The following is a 20,179-nucleotide window of genomic DNA, read 5'->3' on the forward strand; positions in this document are numbered from 1 at the left end:
GTGGTGACCCCTGGGTGACCTTTAAACCCTGAACTTTCAACTCTAGTTAAAAATCGAAAATGTGCACATGACCCCGTGAACTTTGAACCGACCTTTGACCCCTGGGTGAACTTTGAACCGTAAACTTTGACCTTTGACCCCTAGCTAATTACGGTTTTTTTTTTTTTTTTTTTAAACCGGCATAGCAGAACGATCCATGGTCTTCAGATGCCGCGCTGTCGCCATCTCCTGGTCAGTTAGTGAAATGCTTTTGCTGATGGTTTTTTTTTCTCTCAATTAAAACAAATCAATTAGCCAGTTGGTTTTCTTTATTTAATATCTATTATCAGACAAAACCAAATTGTGAATCAGTCACCTAGGCCAGTGCTTCTCAAATAGTTTATTCCATTAGGTACACAGCCATTTTCAAGTGTACCTTATAACAGGCCACTTTATTAGGGAAATACCATGGTCAAAGCTCACCTCATGGATACATTCCCTTTTGCAAGCATGAAGACAAAGGCACAAAAGGTAGCGTTCAGTTCAATGTATTTTATTGGAAAAACAATGTAAAGTCTGGGATGTACAACTTGGAATGCAGATCATCAACTGAATGAAACAGAACAGTTGGACCGGGCAAATACATACACACACGAGCATACATTCATACTCATACACCTTAAGATAGAAATAGCGCACACGGTGGGTTTGTTTCCATCCACCTATTTTGAACAATTGTGAAACGAAATGGAAAGACTACAAATGAAAAGCCCCTAATCGATTGGACTGACAGGCAGCTGACAGTCCGCTCCTATGATGTCATCTTATGGCGCAGTCTCCTCTCCTCTCGAATGTATTTGGTATCTAGAATGATTTCATGAAAAAGGTTCAAAACATTTGGATGGAAAGCCCACGACTGCCCTTGAAAAGTGAACCCGAATTAGAAAGTTTCCCGCCCCACATGCTTTCGTGATTATGACAGACGGAACACAACAAGTGACACCTCGGCCACACTTGGAAAAGCATCAGGTAAGGTAAAGAGCTACACCCCAATTCCTTTCCCAACATGACTCATGTGCATGCGGCCCAAGTCCTCCAAGTTTCCGGCCACTAGCGTTTGGAAAGCCTCGGTCACCGAGACGACAAAGAAAATCAACAGGAGGTGTGAAGAAAAGCAGGCAGGCGGGCAGGCGGAAGTACAAGGCCCTTCCTTTCATGCATTGCTTTCGTTTTTAGAGCCGGTTAAATATGGACGTGTGCCAACATTGATTGGCAAAATGCTTAATCGGAAGTGTTTGAGTACAAGTGGATTTTTGCTGATTGCGCTTCATCTGCTGGTCATCATCTGAACAAATTCTGCAAACACACAACGGCAAATATGAGAGGCTGGACAGCAAGTGATAGTGGCAGGCTAAAAAGGTGCAGTACCGTCGTAGTTGACCTGGCCGTCTCCGTCCGTGTCCGCTTCCCGAATCATCTCGTCCACTTCCTCGTCCGTCAGCTTTTCGCCCAGATTGGTCATCACGTGACGCAGCTCCGCCGCGCTGATGTAGCCGTTGCCGTCCTGTCCGAGCGAGCGACCGAGCGTTAGCTAAGGAATACGACGGAGGCCAGCCAGACAGACAGACTTGCCTTGTCAAAGACCCTGAATGCCTCCCTGATCTCCTCCTCGCTGTCGGTGTCCTTCATCTTCCTGGCCATCATCGTCAAGAACTCGGGAAAGTCGATCGTCCCGTTGCCTTAGGTGATCGACGGTAACAAAAATCATCATCGGCGCAGCGTGTGGGCAAAAGGGCACAGACGAGCGGAGAAATCAGAGGCGCCGTACCGTCGGCATCCACCTCGTTGATCATGTCCTGGAGTTCGGCCTCTGTGGGGTTCTGCCCTAGCGACCTCATGACCGTGCCCAGCTCCTTTGTGGTGATGGTTCCGTCTCCGTCCTTGTCGAACAGGGAGAAGGCCTCCTTGAACTCTGCACATGAACGAGGCAAGGTGGAAAGCGCCATTTAAAAAGCGCCCCCTCATCAGGGCTAGCGCGCCGCGCCGTGCCGTGCTTTCTCACCGGCAATCTGCTCCTCTGTTAGTTGTTCAGCCTGCAACAAAAACCAAGAGAGGAGCATTACAGATAGGAATGCAACTACTCGGAACCCGGACGTCAGCGGGCCGATACGAACGGAGAAGAAGAAGAAACAGACAAAAAGGGACTTGGGGGCTGTCACTTGGGGGGTCCAAGTTTGAGAATGCAAACAGGTGGATTTCCTTTTACCATGGTCTAGGACTACTGATGAAGTGAAGCCTATGGCAAGGAGACGAGGGAGGGGCTAAAATGCTGACATTTGCAATTCTGCAAGTCACTGAAGCAAAACAAAGAAGTCAGAAGACAGCAAGCACAACCTTAAGTCCCTCAAAGCAGATATCGGTGAGGTCCGTCACCAGCTTCAGCGCTTTGGGTTCGCTTTTTGTTTTGCCGCCGAGGCCGCTTTGTCGTAAGCGCCCCCCTCCTTTCCGCTGCTTGTGTTCCGCTCCTGCGCTTTTGCCGCTCAGGCCGTCCAGCGCGGTCCGCAGCGCCGCCAGGCCCCCGGCCAGGCTCCCGGCCAGGCTCCCGGCCAGGCTCTGCGCCTGCTCGTCGGAGCGGACCAGCTGCTTTTTCACCTCCGCCAGCTCGTCCCTGGCGGATCGCAAGTGGTCCCTGGTGTCCCGCATCTCTCGGAGCAGAGCGTCCACGCGGCCCGACCAGCACTCCATCAGCATGTGGAGGAAGGCCTTGTAGTTTCTCTCCTGCTGTTGGAGGAGTCGCTCATAGAAGTGCTGTTGCTCCTCCAAGAGGTCATAGACAGAGCACAGGCTGAGCAACTCATCTCCTACCGGGTAGAGGGTCACCTTTTTGGGCAGCATTACGAAAGCGGGCCAGAAGGGACGGCAGACGACTGAATGGTGGGCGTAACAAGGCTCTTCTGACTTGACTTGGAATCGGTCAGAGAAGCTGCTCCGTCCGTCCGTCCGTCCGTCCGTCCGTCCGTCTCTTGCGTGGCCAGACACGCTGGTATGCGAATGGGACCTAGGCTTGGCTGTCAAAGTCTGACGGCACAGGCAAAGCCTCCAGCTCCATTTCAAGCGATGACAGCGACAGTAGCATCTCCCGGAGAGGATCGCTTGGCAGGTAATCCGAGATCCTAGACGCAACTAAATGGAAGGAAAGTCAACACACGACACCGGCGTCCTTTTGGAGGCGGAAAAGCGCATCCTGGCTACAAAGGGCAGATAACTGACAACTTGTCCAGATTGTCTCGGGCCCCTTGCGTAGCGCAATACAATTAAGGCGCAAGCAGGGCTGTCACTGCTGAATTGACGATTCCATCAATTAGTCAGTCCACTGATTCATCGAAACATCGGATACATTTGGATTCAAGGGTATTAAAACAAAATGAATCATAACAATTATTTCCGTTTATTTGGTAGTATTTCATGAATGAAAACCATTCACTGATTGGCAAATCTGCCGTGCAAGTCCGCCACTTACATAGTGGATGGTAGTTGGCCATTTTGGAGAGCGCTCATTTTCGCAAGGGTCGCCGGCGTGCTGGAGCTTATCCCGGCTGCCCTCGGGCAGTAGGCGGAGTACACTTAAAACATTGCCTATGCCGCTTTTACGCTTGCAACACAAATTCAGCTATTGCACCAGTGCAGTGCAAAAGTGATTTAAAAAAAGAAGAAAGAAAAATAGGCTGTTACAACAACAACAACAACAACAACAGCAACAACAAAAATAAAACATGACAACTTGTTTTGAATTTCTCATTATACCAGCAAACAAAAAGCAGGTATTGAGTCAATGAGCCGGGAATGAAGATGATTGATTTGACATCATCCCCCTCGGGCCAATTTGGCTTGAAAATGAGAACAACTTGATGAGCAGCATTACAGAATGGCGGAAAATATTGCCGCACAACTCCACTATGGAAACGAGTAAAAGGTATGCAAAGCTCCTAAAGAGGATGTTTACCACGCACGAATATTTACAGATGAAAAACTTTCCATTTCCTTCAACCAAACCGGTTTGTTGATAGATTTGCTGGAATTCCAATTTGAACAGAGAAATTGGCAACATCAGCAGCCCTTTGTTTATGCATTGCAGTATTGACGCTTCCTACATCAATGCTAGCTATAGCACTCCAGTTGAAATCCTTTTGCCTTACTTGTCCAACTGGTTTGGAAAAGTCTTTGCCAAACCAGCTATGCACTTTGTGGCATTTTGAACCAGACCGGTTCTTAGGAGCCTTTTTTCTCCCTTAGGTGTTTTCCATTTGGAACATCAAGAGGAGTTCAAACTGCCAGTCAGCAATACACAAAAACATGGACGCCCATTAAACACATCCAAGAAGCATTGAAGAGAATTCCAATTGTGCAGACAAGAGAGCTCGCTCGGTCGGTCGGTCGCTCGGTGTCATCTCACCTGCATTCACCTGCTTTGCATGTTCCTATTGACACTTTGCTTCCAAACAAACTTCCTGTGTGTGCAGTGCAACCACTGGAGTTGAGCAAGTTAGGAAAATGCTTCTGCGCTAGCTAAGAGATCACTTGAAAAAAAAATGCTCTGCAATTTGCAAAAGAAGTTGTCAGCAACGCTATCCAGCGGAACCCTGTGGAACCTGCCTTTCCACAGCCTCAAACGGACGGCTCTTACTTCCTGCAAGCAAGCGAGCTTCACATGGACGTGCGTGCAATTTCAATCTACTAGAAGCTCCAAGCTGGGATGCATGGATGGCTCGCATTTCATGCACTTTTTTGGAAACAAAAAGTTCATTCGAGAAACTCACCATGGGTGGTTGAGGTGCACTTGCGTGAGGTTGGCTGTCTGGCGGAGAGCAAATGGGCGTCTGGGCGAGCTCGGGCCGCTTGCTTGGAGGCGGGGACGCAAGTCTGATGGCTCCTCCACGTTTGAACGTATTCCTCCGCACTGTACTCATTCGTCTCCCTCTTGACGCGCCACCGTCTCGTTGATACAACACCAGCATCGCTGATATCGATACCAACACTTTCCGATAGCTAGATGCATGGTCGAATATGGTCAACGTTGACTGAGGTCAATGATTACATGTCACACACTAGCACTAGCAGTGAAGCGCCATTGGCTTTCCGGAAGTCTTTTCTGTTGGCGGAAGAATCGATGTTTTGAAAAAGGTTCGCATTCCTGATTGGCCAAATGAGAGCCGCAACAACGGGAGCGGTGCGCATCGGCCGCTGATTGGCCACAGATGATCTGCAAGGTGTACACAAAATGAAAGTTCACCTTTTGTCAGATTTTATTTCATAAATAAATGTTTCAAAGCCTCAATATACAAATTACAAACAAAATATTTTTTCTTGAAAAAACTAAAAAATGCAATTACTCGGTCCATCTGGAGAAATGGTTGCAATGTCTTTTTTTTTTTTTCTGCTGATCAGTAATTCCGTTTTGCATGCGAGTTTGATTCAGTCTTCCAGCAATATGTCGAGTTCTTCTAATGGCAATCGGACTCGTAGCTCTTTCTCCGTCATCAGATCTACAAACTCTTGCAGATGCTCACGAAACAGCTGCACGGCATCCATGTACAATCCCTGGTGAAAGACATCACTTTCAATGTACCACTGCCTTCATTTATGTCCCGCGGTAAGATAGACGACGCTGTTAAGGTTGCCACGTACCTTCACCCAGGGAATATTCTGTAAAGCTTTGTAGAAGAGACCCTTGGCTTTATCCAGCTTACCCTCTGACACCTCCAAATGGACACACGGGATGAATGAGATTCAAATCCCAAAGCGCAAACTTTGGTGCTAAACTGCCCTGTTCATGTGGCTAATTGAATTATTGTCCATCTCACCAGGTAGTGAATGTACATCCTCCAAAGTAAAGGACAATGGGCGCCCGTCTCGGATCCTACGGCGTTTTCAAACAGCCTGCCGATACGGTTGCTCAGACCGTTCTCTGGCAGGACCGTCAAGGTGGCGCTTTTGTCGCAGGATCTATTTGATATGACATGTGTCAACAATGCATCATCATGTTTCATAATCAGTTGGAACATCATTCCACAATCCATTTTTGGAAACGAATAAGCAGCTTGCTTGTGTTCTTTCTTCTTCTTCCCACTCCTACCTACCTCTGTGCTGCTTCCACCAGCTGCTTTCTTTGTTGTTCAGCAACAATAGCAAAGAGGCGCGGCACAACGCTACCGTTGTCCCTCGTGACAGCGTGAAAAAAGCGACGAGCCCGGCCGGCACTATGGTAACGGTTCTCCACCTGAAACAGGACCCAGGATGGACAATTAGGATGCCGTTATCTGTCGAATTGCAAAACTCATTTTACCTGCACGTATATGCTCCAGAGAGGGGCGCTGCTCGGCCAGCTCGAAAGGGCAGAGGTGAGCGTGTCTCTCAGCGTCGCCAGTGGAAACACACTAACGCTCATGTGGTACTTGAGCAAAGAGGCCTGCTGCACCGCCACCATTTGGCACTCACAAGCTAACGTGTCGAGCAACGGGCCGCTGCCAGAGCGGGGGGCGTTGTGCTCAGACGTCAGCGTACGGTGAAGCTCGTCCATCTGCTCTCGGGCCTGGCTGTAGACTGCGTTTGCCGCGTTGATGCCCATCGTGAGGTACTGGAACAGAGCGTAGCAGCCGACAAGCCCTCTCAACCTCAGCTTCTCTTCTTGGAGAAGAGCTGCTCGTGGGATAATACCATGACATTACTATCACACATCAGTAGATTACAATCTCCATAGTTTGGCTGGTCATCTAAAGCTGAACACGCAAACTAGCTCATAAGAAGCTCTTTTGTTGATTGCTTGATTGATTGAATTTTCTGACGGCGCTTACTTTTTTTGTCGGCCTGGAATGTCGACAAAGCGGTAGTCAGCGCCTGTTCATAAGACCTCCTGGCCTTCAGGATGGCAACCGGAGAGACGGGCTGCGACCACGAGGAAGGCGTTAAGGCCTTCCCCTCGGCAAGTCGGGTGAGCACGCGTACGGCCGGAGGTGCGCCTCCGTGGTCGGGCACCCCTCCTGGACTACTTGCTCCGTCCTCCACCTCCAGTTGAGCCCACAGTAGACACAGCTCACAGAGGGAGGGGTTACACAGCCCTTTGCCCCCGCCCAATGCCGTGGTGGCGGAAAAGACTTTGCGAGCCTCTTCCAAGTTACCGAGCATCCACTCCAAGTGGGCGAACTCTCGCCACATTGGCAAGGATGAGCGGTTGTCGGGTTCTTTGAGCAGCGATTTGGCCATCCGCTTGCTGATTTTGCTCTGAGAGCGCAGACGTTTTTTGTTGCCCTGAATGCAACGAAACACCTGAAACAAACAAAGAGCTCAGAAACCATTTCAAAAGGTTGACAAAATAAAATAAAATAAAAAAAGCTCCTACCTTCAGTTTCTCATACTGCATCCGGCTGAGTGAAAGAACAGCTCGTTGTTCAGACGGAAGAACAGGTTGGAGCGTAGCCAACATCAAGTTGACAAACTTCTCGCCCTGCTTTCCAAGTCCCACCCATTTCCTGGTTCCCTGGAGGGTGGTCATGTGACCCACAGGGTTCACCCCAAGACTCGATAAGTTACGGGACGTCAGAGGTCGTCGGGCGTCACTGCCTAAAATGAGTTCCACCAGGTTAGATTGACTTGTCCCTCAACACTGAAGTTGCAATAGCCATTCCAATTCACCCTGAGTGAGCAGAGAAAGGTCCTCCAACAGCAGGCCAGTATGCCACCTGCCAGCGGACAGCGCAGTGTCCACAGGCAGCCCCAGAAACGAGAGAAAATTCAGGAGGAGGCGAAGCTGAAGCTCTGGCGACGACAGGCAAATGAGGGAAGGCCCGATGTCGTCGAACAGCACCTTCGGAGAGCGAAAAGACGCGCGATGAGATCCGACAAAGCGGAGCCACGGGAATTCCGCCTTACCTGTCTCTCCGGGTCGTCGCAGTCGTCTTCTGATTGGCCCTTGGCTTTGTCAGGTCTCCAAGGCAACCAATGCGCAGCTTCACGAGATGACTCCACATCCAGCCACACCGTCCATCGCGGCTGGCTGCGGTCCTTCACCTCGTCCTCTTCCTCCTCCTCTTCCTCCTCTTCTTCCTCTGTGGAGAAACAGACACAGAGGGTGTCCAGCCAGAAAATGGCATCAAATGTGTTGTATGTATTCACCTGCACAGGGCTGGACCCATCCTCCTCGCTCCTGTTGGACCATCCAGGCTTTCCAACCTCTGGCATCAAACTCCCCGACTCTTGCCTCGCCGCTATCCCAGAATGGCTCAAAGAAGTCAGCCTGCACATAGCGACACAAATACGTCATAGCCTCCCTCAGCGTTGATGCAATACCACACGGATTGGAGACGTTAACATTTCAACTTTGGATGGGAATGCAGCACGAGGAAGGCATTTGCGTTACCTGTTGCTTGGTGGGCAGTTGTCGTACACTGTCAGGTTTGAAGAAGGTAAAGTCCATCATGGCTTGAAAGAGAGACAGTGCCTTCTCTGCGTGACCGGACTGACGGAGGAAATGACACTGCTTGGTGAAGATATCTGAAGAATGGCACAAGGACAGACAATGTTTCAAATTCACACCTAAATGACACGTCAAGTCTAGCGCTAAATTCAAGGCGAGCTATACGGACGGGCAGGCAATGAATCGAAAGAGAACGGAACGTCGCGGGTCGCTCCTACGGCCTTACCGAGCATATCCTCTTCGATCCCCGGCAAGGCTGGGTGGGACAGCATGCTGCCATCGCGGACAGCGCTGAGCGTGCTGAGACACTTCCCGTAAGCAGAGTTCACCTTTGACACGCTGAAACTGCTGAAGTAGCTCTGGGTGAACAGCAGATACTCCCTCCATAAAGGGCCACTATTTGGGTGGAGAAAGACCTTGGAGAAAAGATCAAAACAAGAGTTGGCCTCGTCGCTTGATCCGGTCCGTTTTGGGGCGAAGGGCAGCAAAGTTACCAGTTTCTTCCATTCTTTAGCCAGAGCCGCCGGTTCCCAAAGCTCTTGGCAGATCCTGAGTCTTTCCCGCTGCAAAGCCACACAGCTGGGGTTGGTGGCCACAGCACGCTCCGCAATGCTCAGCTTTTTCTCCAGCACGGCTTTGTACGAAGACTTGCCGCGGCGCTCCGCTAACTCTTTGCCCCGTTGCTCTTCCTCGCCTCCAAATACCGTTGCACCCAACTCATCCTAAAGGCAAGATAAGCTTGATGCGTGCAAAGTGGCGAGCACCAACGACCGCAGCAAAAGAGTCTTCCTACCTGATATCGAATGAATTTCAGCCAGAGCTGAGTGTCCTCTGGTTGCTCTCTCAGTTTCCGGTTGAATTCTTCAGTCTGGCCGGTCAAAAGCGCAGCTTCTGGCCCCGTCTCCAGGTTTGGCTTGTCGGGGTGATCTGCCTCATCCTGCTTTCCCTTGCCCTGCAGCCAGAGGGCAGTGGTGGAGTCGTACACGCCGAGTGGATTGACTGAGGAACTTTGTGCTCTGCCACCTGGAGCCACACAGCAAAACCAAGTGAGATGCTTAAATGACCCGGACAGGTGGGTCCATCATGTTCCGGACCGAGCGAAATTGTACTACCTTGGGACGCCTCTCCTTTTTGCTCCCCCTCAATGTCTTCCAGTGGAAGAAAGGGGCTGGAGCGGGTGACACGATTGCTTTCGCAAACTCTCGGTAATGTCGGGAGAGGCTGCTCGGACCTGAGAAACTGACGACAGGCTGTGGAAAAGTATCTGTCTGCGCCTTTCTTCTTGTCCCCCCGTTTATGTTTCTTATTCACGTCCTCCTCCCAGTGGACTTCTTGTTTGAGAGGATCCAGACCCAGTGACGAGATGCCTTTCCTCTTATACCTGCGGTAACAAAGTACCATGAACACACTTGAGCGTGGTCACGTTTGAGGCTTGTTTTTTGTGTTACCTTGCGACATCTCCTCTGTATAGAGACTTGTATGTCCAGTTGGACGCATCGGCTTTAGAGTCGACGCAGAACGGCTGTGCAGCGGGCGACGGAAGATCGTCCAACCAGGAGAAAGAAGTTGCGACTGGAGCAGCCTGTTGTCTGTAAGACGCCAGCCACGTGTCAACCATAAACAAAGACATAAGAAATCACTGAGTGTGGATGGCTGAAATGAAAACTCGAATCGAATGGAAGCGCACTAGGTGGTGTGTGTACCTGTTTGTTTGTTTTCGCTTGAGATCACTGGGGAAAATTGGTTCAGAGTCTGACCCACTGCTTTGTGTTGATCGTCTAATCTTTTCTTTGTGCTTTTTCTTTTTTTCTCCATGCTTTTTTTCCTTCTTCCTTGTTGGTACACGATCCTCATTTGTTCTGTCTGAACTGAATATAAAGCAACAACACGTTACAAAATTCAGCGGCACGTACATTATTATGATTGACAGATCACTTTACTTTCTCCAAAATGTTACCTTGAGTCTTGGAGTACTCCTTCACTTTTGATCTCTAAAAAGCGATTATGCAGGGACAGGGCATCGCTGGTCTGAAAACTCGTATTGTTCAACCACTTCAATTCTAAATGAAAAAAGAAACAAAGTCTCACTTAGTTCAGTGAACAGATAAGGGTAATCACTGTGCTTCCATGTAATGCTACATTTAATATTGCTTTCTGATCTCCATCAGTCAGCAAATTACTATTTGACAGACGTGAAGGAATTGCGAATCAGTGTTAAATCGCAAATTCTTTCGAGATTACTCCTAATCTCCCACCTCTTCTATCTGATATCCGAGTAGCATTAGCATTCGGTTCAATTCAAACACACCAGCGGGTGCTACTAACAGCATGACCAGCGTTGCGAAAAGTAATGGTCGCTCTCCCACTTGGTATATATTCTTGGAATGTAACAACTCCAAACACTATCTTGTAACTTGTTATCTTTACCATTAGATGGGTCTTCAACGTTGTCACTGCTCACATCAGCAAAGGCTGGAAACAGTGCCATGTTTTACTTTGTTTACGCCTGCTGAACGTGTCGTCGCGGGTTGATGACGTCACGTACAGTGCGACATGAACAAATCAAATATTTGTTTTACTTTATTGGAACAAAACAAATTCAACAAATATAAGATTTATTTGTAGAAATCAACACAAATACAATACAAAAAAATGTGTCAAACTGTTGATCAACAAATACAAAATAGAAATACAAAGGAGAGGGGGGAATGAAACGAACAAAACAAAAACAAATACGTTTTTTTTTTTTTTTATTGGAATGGAATTTGTCGTAGTCGAATGAATTTTCTTCTAGGCTTCACAAGCATAAACATTTCAGTCTCCATAATTGACAGGTTGTAATCGCTACACTAGCACATTGAAGAGAACAATAGCGCCATCATCTGGCTAGGCTGGGGCACCTTGTTGAATTTGGAATGATTCATGCTGCGTGTGACCAAACGTTATCTTTTAGATAATAATAATGATTGTTACATCAAAGCTCCCGTCACAAATAGGAAGATGACGCTTTAATGGAAGAAGTTGTTTTGCACAAAGCGCACGTCGACCATACGATATGGTTGAACGCTCGCACACGTCGGCCTGTCGCGTTTAGTGGCCACTTCGTGGTGCTGACGTCGGGGCTATATAGGTTTGGGACACACGCACTTGCATGCGTTTTCGAACATTCCGCTTGACAACGCTCCCTGTGCTGTGCAACCTTTCTCATATCTCCGAAAGCTGAGCGCTCATTACTCTGACTATCTGAGAGAAGACGGAAACATGTCAGACACTGTGTAAGTTAGACGCTGAGAAATGTTAAATGATTCACTTGCAATACACTGATTATTTGCTTGGATTGGACTATTCCTCCTCTTCAAAGTGGTCATCCTTTTTTTTTTTTACACCTCAATTAGAAAGCAAAACACATTTGACAGAAAATATCTATATGTGATAATAATTCCAACCTGAGATGAGTGTCGATGTGCTTGTCTCTATTGAAAATGCATTATTTCAGAATGTTGTAAATTGCTTTCAACTTTTTCTAGACCACTAAGTCGAAACTATCGTTTTGATGGGTGGCGTAAACTACTTTGGGTCAAATAAAATACCACAAGAAATCAAAAGAGCACAATGTGCATCAAGTTTTGGTTTGGTCTATCTTCATCCAACTGAATAAATCACACGGCCCGATTGTTTTTGTCCAGCTCTGATGAAATGGCCAAACTTGAGTTGATGGAGAAGTCCGTGAAGGAAGACTTCCCCAATTTGAGTCAGCACAACAACTACATGGCCAAGTTTTTAACGACGGACATGTACGACAAGCTGAGGGCCAAGTGTACCCCCAATGGCTTCACCATCGACGATGTCATTCAGACCGGAGTGGATAATCCAGGTACAATTCGAGTCACCAACCACGCCAGAGGTTTGGCATTGTTGACTTTGATGAATGGAATGTAGGTCACCCGTTTATCATGACGGTGGGCTGCGTGGCTGGAGACGAGGAGTCGTACGAAGTCTTCAAAGACCTGATGGACCTTGTGATTCAGGAAAGACACGGAGGTTACAGCCCATCGGACGATCACAAGACCGATCTGGACCCGGAACACCTGAAGGTACCCGGTGTTACATGAATGATACGTTGAATACTTGATATATATGATACTTGAAATATTATCTCTGCCTTCCTTTAGGGGGGCGATGACCTCGATTCCAACTACGTTCTGAGCAGCCGCGTGCGAACAGGCCGAAGCATCCGAGGTTATTGTCTGCCGCCACACTGTAGCCGGGGAGAGAGACGGGCTGTGGAGAGGATCTCAGTTGAAGGTAATGAACAGATGACGTCAAGCGAGATACATTTTTGAATTTCAAGTGTCATTTTTCAACATTACGGATGTGCCTTGTATAAAATGGCGAGTGGTTTTGATCTTCTTGGAAGCCCTGGGTTCCCTAACTGGAGAATTTCAAGGGAAATACTACGCCTTGAAGAACATGACTGAGGAGGAGCAGCAGCAGCTGATTGATGACCACATGCTGTTTGACAAGCCAGTGTCCCCTCTGCTGCTGGCCTCAGGGATGGCTCGCGACTGGCCTGACGGCAGAGGCATCTGGTGAGGAGGTTCATTCAGATCCATCTGGGTGAAAAGCCCACTTGGTCCTCATACTTGTTCTTTTCCTTGAAAGGCACAATAACGACAAGACGTTCCTGGTTTGGGTGAATGAAGAGGATCATCTACGAGTGATCTCCATGCAGAAAGGCGGCAACATGAAGGAAGCCTTCACTCGTTTCTGCACCGGACTCAAGGAGGTTTGTTTGTGATCACGATCAGGGTTTTGATGGATTTGCTAGTAAGCTCAAAAGCTGTATGATGACTTAATTGCTGTGGTGGTGTTGTTTTTTTCTTTCAAGATGGAGTCCTTGTTCAAAGAAAAAGGGGAGGAATACATGTGGAATGAGCACCTTGGCTACATTCTGACCTGCCCGTCCAATCTGGGCACCGGTCTGCGTGCCGGTGTACACGTCAAAATTCCAAACTTGGGCCAACACCCTGATTTTGAGGAAATTCTCCGGCGGCTGAGGCTCCAGAAACGTGGAACTGGTACGTGTGTGTTTTTGCTGGTAGAAACACACCCCAAAGCACTTGAACTAAGTAAGACACTTGTCTTGTCAGGCGGCGTGGACACCGGTGCCGTGGACGGTGTCTTTGACATCTCGAATGCTGACAGACTGGGCTTCTCTGAGGTGGAGCTGGTGCAGATGGTGATTGACGGGGTCAAGGTGCTGGTCGAGATGGAGAAGAGACTGGAGATACAAGAGCCCATTGAAAATCTCATGCCCAGTGTCAAGAGGTAAAAGCAAACCAAAGTGTCTTCAGTTCTGGACTCACACACAGCTGTCTTTTCTGCTTAGTTTCTCCAAAGATCCAGAGGATAAGCCTCAGCCTGAGCGGAAGAGGCTTTCAGCCGAGGAGGAGTTCCCAGAGCTCAGTCGGCACAACAACTACATGGCCAAACACTTGACGCTGGAAATGTACCAAAAACTGAGGGAACGAACGACATCCAATGACTACACCATAGACCATGTCATCCAGACCGGCGTGGACAATATCGGTCGGTAGCTATCCTAACGTTGTCTACTTCCTGGATTCCTGAGAAAGTTGTTGCCCAATGACACCACTACCTGCAGGCGATCCTTTTGTCATGACTATGGGCTGCGTGGCTGGGGACGAGGAGTCATACGAGCTCTACAAAGACTTGCTGGACCTGGTGATTCAGGACAAACATGGATACAAACCGACTCACAAGCACAAGACTGAACTCATCCCAGAGAAATTAAAGGTAAAGGCCTTGATTCGATGTACGTCGGGTACTGATCACCTTCTCAATGACTTGTTTGTCGTAGGGGGGTGAGGACCTGGACCCCAACTACGTTCTGAGCTCCCGTATCCGCACCGGTCGCAGCATCCGCGGCTTCTGCCTTCTACCCAATTGCAGCCGAGGAGAGAGACGTGCTGTGGAGAAGCTCTCTTCTCAAGGTAATGACCGAGAGAGCTTCGTAAAATCCCATCCGCTCATCGGCGTGGAAACGTGTCCAATAATGCTCTGGCGGCGCACTCGCAGTTCTGGAGTCACTGACTGGAGACCTACAGGGGAAATACTACCCTTTAAAGGACATGATGGAGGCTGAACAACAGCAGATGATTTACGACCACTTCTTGTTTGAAAAGCCCGCGTCTCCTCTGCACCTGGCCGCCGGGATGGCTCGTGATTGGCCTGAAGCCAGAGGCATCTGGTGATGATGATGATGATGATACATGATTGGATTGATTCGGGATTGTTCATACCATTTGGAACGAACGTGTCTACATTGATGTGATATTTGAAGGTATAACGAATTCAAGACATTCCTGGTGTGGGTGAACGAGAAGGACCATCTGAGGGTCATCTCCATGCAAAAAGGCGGCAACATGAAGGAAGTGTTCACTCGCTTCTGTCTCGGCCTTGCAGAGGTTTCTAGTTTATTTCCATGTGAAATATTTCATCAAGTGACTTGCTATTTATTTGATGGATGTGACCTGATGGTGTTTAGATGGAGTCCTTGTTCAAGAAGAAAGGCTATGTGTTCATGTGCAACGAGCACCACGGCTACATCGCCACTTGTCCGTCCAACTTGGGAACCGGTCTGCGTGCCAGTGTTCACGTGAAGCTGCCAAACCTGAGCAAGCACCCGGATTTCGATGAGGTTCTGAAGAGACTGAGGCTGCAGAAACGTGGAACAGGTCAATTCATTGCACAACCTGTTGTTTTTGATTTCAACAGTGAAGTTCACAGAGGTCTCGTTTGTTCCGTCAGGTGGCGGGGACTCGGCCGTCGTGGACGGAGTCTTTGACATCTCCAACAAGGACAGAATGGGCTACTCCGAGGTGAACTTGGTCCAGGTGGTGGTGGACGGGATCAGGGTGCTGGTCGAAATGGAAAAGAGGCTGGCAATGGACGAGCACATTGACGATCTCATGCCTAGCGGCGTCCGGCTGAAGGGACCGACGGCTACGGACGAGTTTCCTGATCTCAGTAAGCACAATAACCACATGGCCAAAATACTAACTTTGGAGATGTATAAGAAGCTGAAGGATCGTACGACGCCCAATGGCTTCACCATCGATGATGTCATCCAGACAGGCGTGGATAATCCAGGTAGGCTAACTCGCCCGGGAACTGGCAGCCATTTTGGACTTATTTGTCTAAGTTGACGTATCTGACCGCAGGCCATCCCTTCATCATGACCGTTGGGTGTGTGGCTGGAGATGAGGAGTCATATGTGGTCTTCAGAGATCTGCTAGATCTCGTGATTGAAGACAGACATCGAGGTTTCAAAGCCAAAGACAATCACAAGACTGATCTCAACCCAGACAATCTGAAGGTCGAGCACTTTTCCCCCTTGACATTTGGCTCGAGCATTTGGAGCGCAGAGAAACAAACTTCCTTGTGTTTTGTGATGCTTCAGGGAGGTGATGATTTGGACCCAGAGTACGTTCTGAGCGCCCGAGTACGAACCGGCCGTAGCATCCGTGGGTTCTGCTTGCCGCCGCTGTGTAGCCGTGGAGAGAGGCGTGCGATTGAGAAGCTTTCCGTCGAAGGTAAACAACAGAGCCGCCTGAGTTGAAGACATTAATAGTGACTTTTCTAAACAGCACTGGACTCTCTGAGTGGCGACCTTCAGGGAAAATACTACGCCTTGAAGAACATGACTGAGGAGGAGCAGCAGCAGCTCATCAATGACCACTTGCTGTTTGACAAGCCAGTGTCCCCTCTCCTGCTGGCCTCAGGGATGGCCCGGGACTGGCCTGACGGCAGAGGCATCTGGTAAGATGCAGCAGCGTCTGAAGCATCTAAGAAAGGGGGGGGGGGGGGGCGCATTTGATCTGAGAATATTTCTCCTTTCAAGGCACAATGACAGCAAGACATTCTTGGTGTGGGTGAACGAGGAGGACCATTTGCGAGTCATCTCCATGCAGAAAGACAGCAACTTGAAGGAAGTGTTCACTCGCTTCTGCAGCGGACTCAAAGAGGTTCTTGGACGGACATTCAGGAGTCTTAACGTTTCAAGCCTTTTCGCTTCTCATCACCTGTTTTGACCATCCGTTTGAAGATCGAGTCCTCCATCAAGCAGAAAGGTGAAGCGTTTATGCGGAACGAGCACCTTGGCTACATCCTGACGTGCCCGTCCAACCTGGGCACTGGTCTACGTGCTGGCGTACATGTGAAGCTAGCAAACATGAGCAAGCATCCTGAGTTTGAGGAGGTTCTTCGACGGTTGAGACTCCAGAAACGTGGAACTGGTACGTGTAGTCACCTTCTGGTCAAATTGGATTTTTGGACCACCATTTTGATGTTGAATACATCGCTTGTGTTCATCAGGTGGTGTGGATACAGATGCTGCGGATGGGGTCTTTGACATCTCCAATGCAGACAGGCTCGGTTTCTCTGAAGTGCAGCTGGTCCAGATAGTGGTGGATGGCATCAAGCTGCTCGTGGAAATGGAGAAGAGGCTCGAGAAGGAGGAGCCCATCGATGAGCTAATGCCAGCTGACCTTCAGATGACTGTCTTTTCTTCAAAGGATGAGTTCCCAGATCTCAGTCTGCACAACAACCACATTGCCAAGTTCTTAACCCTTGAAATGTACAAGACGCTGAGGCAACGTTGCACCCCCAACGGCTTCACCATAGACGACGTCATTCAGACAGGCGTGGATAATCCAGGTAGAGAGAATGCAGCTTTTGGACTTTTTCCGTCCCTGCGCCGTGCCGCCACGTCTTCCTCTGTGAAATGTGCGTAGGTCACCCCTTCATCAAGACGGTGGGCTGCGTGGCCGGAGACGAGGAGTCGTACAGCGTCTTCAGAGGCTTGATGGACCTTGTGATTCAAGACAGACATGGAGGATACAAACCAACAGACATGCATAAGACTGACCTCAATCCGGACCACCTGAGGGTAAAGTGAACCGGAGATTGACGTTTCATTTGGATTGCAACAAACCTTAGTCTGCTCTCGCCTCGCCAGGGGGGCAAAGACCTCGACCCCAAATATGTTCTGAGCTGCCGGGTCCGAACAGGCCGCAGCGTCCGTGGCTTCTGCCTGCCGCCGCTCTGCAGCCGTGGAGAAAGACGCGCTCTGGAGAAGCTTTTCATTGGAGGTATGAGCCAGCGGAAACGGCCATGATGTGGACATCCGAACGAAATCTTCTTTGATGCTTTTTCTGCAGCTCTAGACACGCTCACTGGAGAATTTCAAGGGAAATACTACGCCTTGAAGAGCATGACTGAGGAGGAGCAGCAGCAGCTCATCAATGACCACTTCCTGTTTGACAAGCCAGTGTCTCCCCTGCTGGTTGCCTCCGGGATGGCCCGGGACTGGCCTGACGGCAGAGGCATCTGGTAAGAAAGAGCAGAGCAGAGCCTCTTGTCCCAAGTTGATGTCTGGAAGATTTAGAAACCAATGAATTGTGTCTCCTTCAAAAGGCACAAGGACGACAAAACCTTCCTGGTGTGGGTGAACGAGGAAGACCATCTGCGAGTGATTTCCATGGAGAAGGGTGGCAACATGAAGGACGTGTTCACTCGCTTTTGCACCGGACTCCGAGAGGTTTGTCGACGATTAACAGGCAGGGGGCCGCACGACATCACCATAACCCGACCAACTCGGTCCCATTTAGCTCGAGGCTGTGATCAAGGAGAAAGGTGAGGCGTTCATGTGGAATGATCACCTTGGCTACATCTTGACCTGCCCTTCCAACCTGGGCACCGGTCTGCGTGCCGGTGTGCACGTAAAGCTTCCAAACTTGAGCAATCACCCCAAGTTTGAGGAGATTCTCAAGAAGCTGAGGCTCCAAAAACGTGGAACAGGTACACCAAATCGGTTTGCTTTCCTGGACGTATGCTGAGATATGTGTCTTGTCAGGTGGTGTGGACACAGCTGCGGTGGGTGGAGTCTTTGACATCTCAAACGCCGACAGACTGGGCTTCTCGGAGGTGCAGCTTGTCCAAATTGTGATCGATGGCGTTAAGTTGCTGGTGGAGATGGAGAAGAAGCTGGAAAAGGGTGGCTCCATCAACAACCTGATGCCTGGCAAACTGCGCTTGAAGAAGCATTCGCCCGAGAAGGACTTCCCAGATCTCACCATGCACAACAACTACATGGCCAAGTTCTTAACACTGGACCTGTACAAAACACTGAGTGAGCGGAAAACTCCTTATGGCTTCACCATCGACCGGGTCATCCAGACAGGTGTAGATAATCCAGGTACAGTAAATTGAGCCCTACCTAATGTTGGGTCTGGTCCCATTTGGTGACACTATTGCCAATTGCAGGTAACCCGTTCGGTATGACTATGGGCTGTGTGGCCGGTGATGAGGAGTCCTACGAGGTTTTCAAAGAACTCTTTGACCTTGTCATTGAGGAGAAACATGGTTACAAGACAACAGACATGCACAAGAGTGATTTCAACCCAGACAGCCTTGCGGTACAGTACAGTCCAGTTCTTTTCCAATGGCTTGTCCACGGAAGTGCGGCAATTGGTGTCTTTTACCTACTTCTAAGGGGGGCGACGACCTCGACCCCAACTACGTTCTGATTTCCCGCGTCCGAGCCAGTCGCAACATTCGCACCTTCTGCTTGCCGCCGCATTGCACTCGTGGAGAAAGACGTCTTCTCAGGCAGCTCTTCACCGAAGGTAATGCTTTTCTTTCGGCCGCGCACTTGAAGGTGTGTCAACGTTGCTTGTTGTTGTTGCGCAGTTCTCGGATCGCTGAGCGGAGACCTGACGGGCAGCTACGTGCCATTGAAGACCCTTTCAGAAGATGAGCAGCAGCAAATGATAGATCAGCACTTGCTGTTTCCCAAACCGGTGTGTCCTCAGCTGGTTGCCTCGGGGATGACCCGCGACTGGCCTGACGGCAGAGGCGTCTGGTAAGACACGCATTTCCTTTGGAAACGCAACATTCACGACAAATTCATATCTTCTCTTCAAAGGCACAATGACGCTGATACCTTCTTGGTGTGGGTGAACGAAGAGGAGCATCTCAAAGTGATTTCCGTTGAGAAAGGTGGCAACATGAAGGCGGCGTTTAGTCGCTTCTGCAGGGGAATCCAAGAGGTTGGTTTGATCTCCAGACCAAGCTTTCAGACATGTTGACCGTCATCTCGTTGTGTCGCTCCTTTTTAGTTTGAGACCAAACTCAAGGAGAAAGAGCTTGGATTCATGTGGAATGACCACTTGGGCTTCATCTCGTCCTGCCCATCCAACCTGGGCACTAGTCTCCGTGCCGGTGTGATTGTCAAGCTGCCAAACCTGAACAAACGCCCTGAGTTTGAAGAAGTTCTTAAGCGGCTGAGGCTTGAGAAACGTGCAACTGGTAAAGTGCCTTCCTTTCTTCCTTGCTTTGGTCAAAATGATGCTGCTTCCCGTCAGGCCGAAAAATTGTCCCATTTTTTTTCCAGGCGGGGCAAACACCGAGGCAGATAATGGAATCTTTGACATCTCCAACACTGACAGAATGGGTTTCACTGAGGTGCAGCTCGTGCAGATGGTAGTTGACGGCGTAAAGGTTCTGGTAGAGATGGAGAAGAGGCTTGAGATGGAAGAAAGTATTGATGACTTGATGCCCATCCAGAAGTAGAAGCACTGACAAGCAATTTTTCTCTGGAGCAAAACCTTCTGTGATATCTGCTGTTGATGTTTTGCTTTCTTTCTT

The 20,179-nt window shown here is 49.2% G+C and overlaps 3 protein-coding genes across 5 annotated transcripts; 1 reads left to right on the forward strand and 2 right to left on the reverse strand.

Moving 5' to 3' along the window:
- Window positions 1-516: 516 nt before the first annotated feature.
- On the reverse strand, window positions 517-5,107 carry LOC133169672 (calmodulin-A-like). 3 transcript variants are annotated; one of them, XM_061302060.1, is made up of 8 exons: window positions 4,797-5,107; window positions 2,845-3,162; window positions 2,374-2,760; window positions 2,042-2,072; window positions 1,808-1,951; window positions 1,612-1,718; window positions 1,408-1,543; window positions 517-1,335 (listed from the first exon to the last, which is right to left on the reverse strand). In XM_061302060.1, the coding sequence occupies exons 1-8, from the start codon at window positions 4,992-4,994 to the stop codon at window positions 1,307-1,309; spliced, it is 1,350 nt and encodes a 449-aa protein (XP_061158044.1). In that variant the 5' UTR covers window positions 4,995-5,107; the 3' UTR covers window positions 517-1,306. The 3 variants fall into 3 exon arrangements, with proteins under 3 accessions (XP_061158044.1, XP_061158045.1, XP_061158042.1); XM_061302061.1 differs by lacking the exons at window positions 2,374-2,760; window positions 2,845-3,162 and having other exon boundaries at window positions 4,797-5,089; XM_061302058.1 differs by lacking the exon at window positions 4,797-5,107 and having other exon boundaries at window positions 2,374-3,162.
- A 157-nt stretch (window positions 5,108-5,264) lies between these two features.
- nrde2 (NRDE-2, necessary for RNA interference, domain containing) lies at window positions 5,265-10,988 on the reverse strand. The gene is made up of 19 exons (XM_061302057.1): window positions 10,877-10,988; window positions 10,407-10,509; window positions 10,153-10,317; window positions 9,898-10,038; window positions 9,562-9,830; window positions 9,243-9,472; window positions 8,944-9,171; window positions 8,676-8,865; window positions 8,393-8,526; window positions 8,149-8,269; window positions 7,906-8,081; window positions 7,669-7,840; window positions 7,376-7,596; window positions 6,831-7,302; window positions 6,323-6,675; window positions 6,117-6,256; window positions 5,841-5,982; window positions 5,665-5,736; window positions 5,265-5,577 (listed from the first exon to the last, which is right to left on the reverse strand). The coding sequence occupies exons 1-19, from the start codon at window positions 10,935-10,937 to the stop codon at window positions 5,452-5,454; spliced, it is 3,516 nt and encodes a 1,171-aa protein (XP_061158041.1). The 5' UTR covers window positions 10,938-10,988; the 3' UTR covers window positions 5,265-5,451.
- Window positions 10,989-16,123: 5,135 nt separating this feature from the next.
- On the forward strand, window positions 16,124-20,120 carry LOC133169673 (creatine kinase, flagellar-like). The gene is given in 15 exon segments (XM_061302062.1): window positions 16,124-16,291; window positions 16,374-16,497; window positions 16,578-16,767; window positions 16,847-17,188; window positions 17,266-17,622; window positions 17,692-17,863; window positions 17,948-18,071; window positions 18,142-18,331; window positions 18,387-18,728; window positions 18,797-18,997; window positions 19,000-19,158; window positions 19,223-19,394; window positions 19,458-19,581; window positions 19,651-19,840; window positions 19,926-20,120. Coding segments are annotated over 15 exon segments (2,985 nt in total). The 5' UTR covers window positions 16,124-16,172; the 3' UTR covers window positions 20,105-20,120.
- Window positions 20,121-20,179: the final 59 nt, after the last annotated feature.

The sequence above is a fragment of the Syngnathus typhle genome, linkage group LG16, assembly GCF_033458585.1.
Source record: "Syngnathus typhle isolate RoL2023-S1 ecotype Sweden linkage group LG16, RoL_Styp_1.0, whole genome shotgun sequence".
NCBI lineage: Eukaryota > Metazoa > Chordata > Actinopteri > Syngnathiformes > Syngnathidae > Syngnathus > Syngnathus typhle.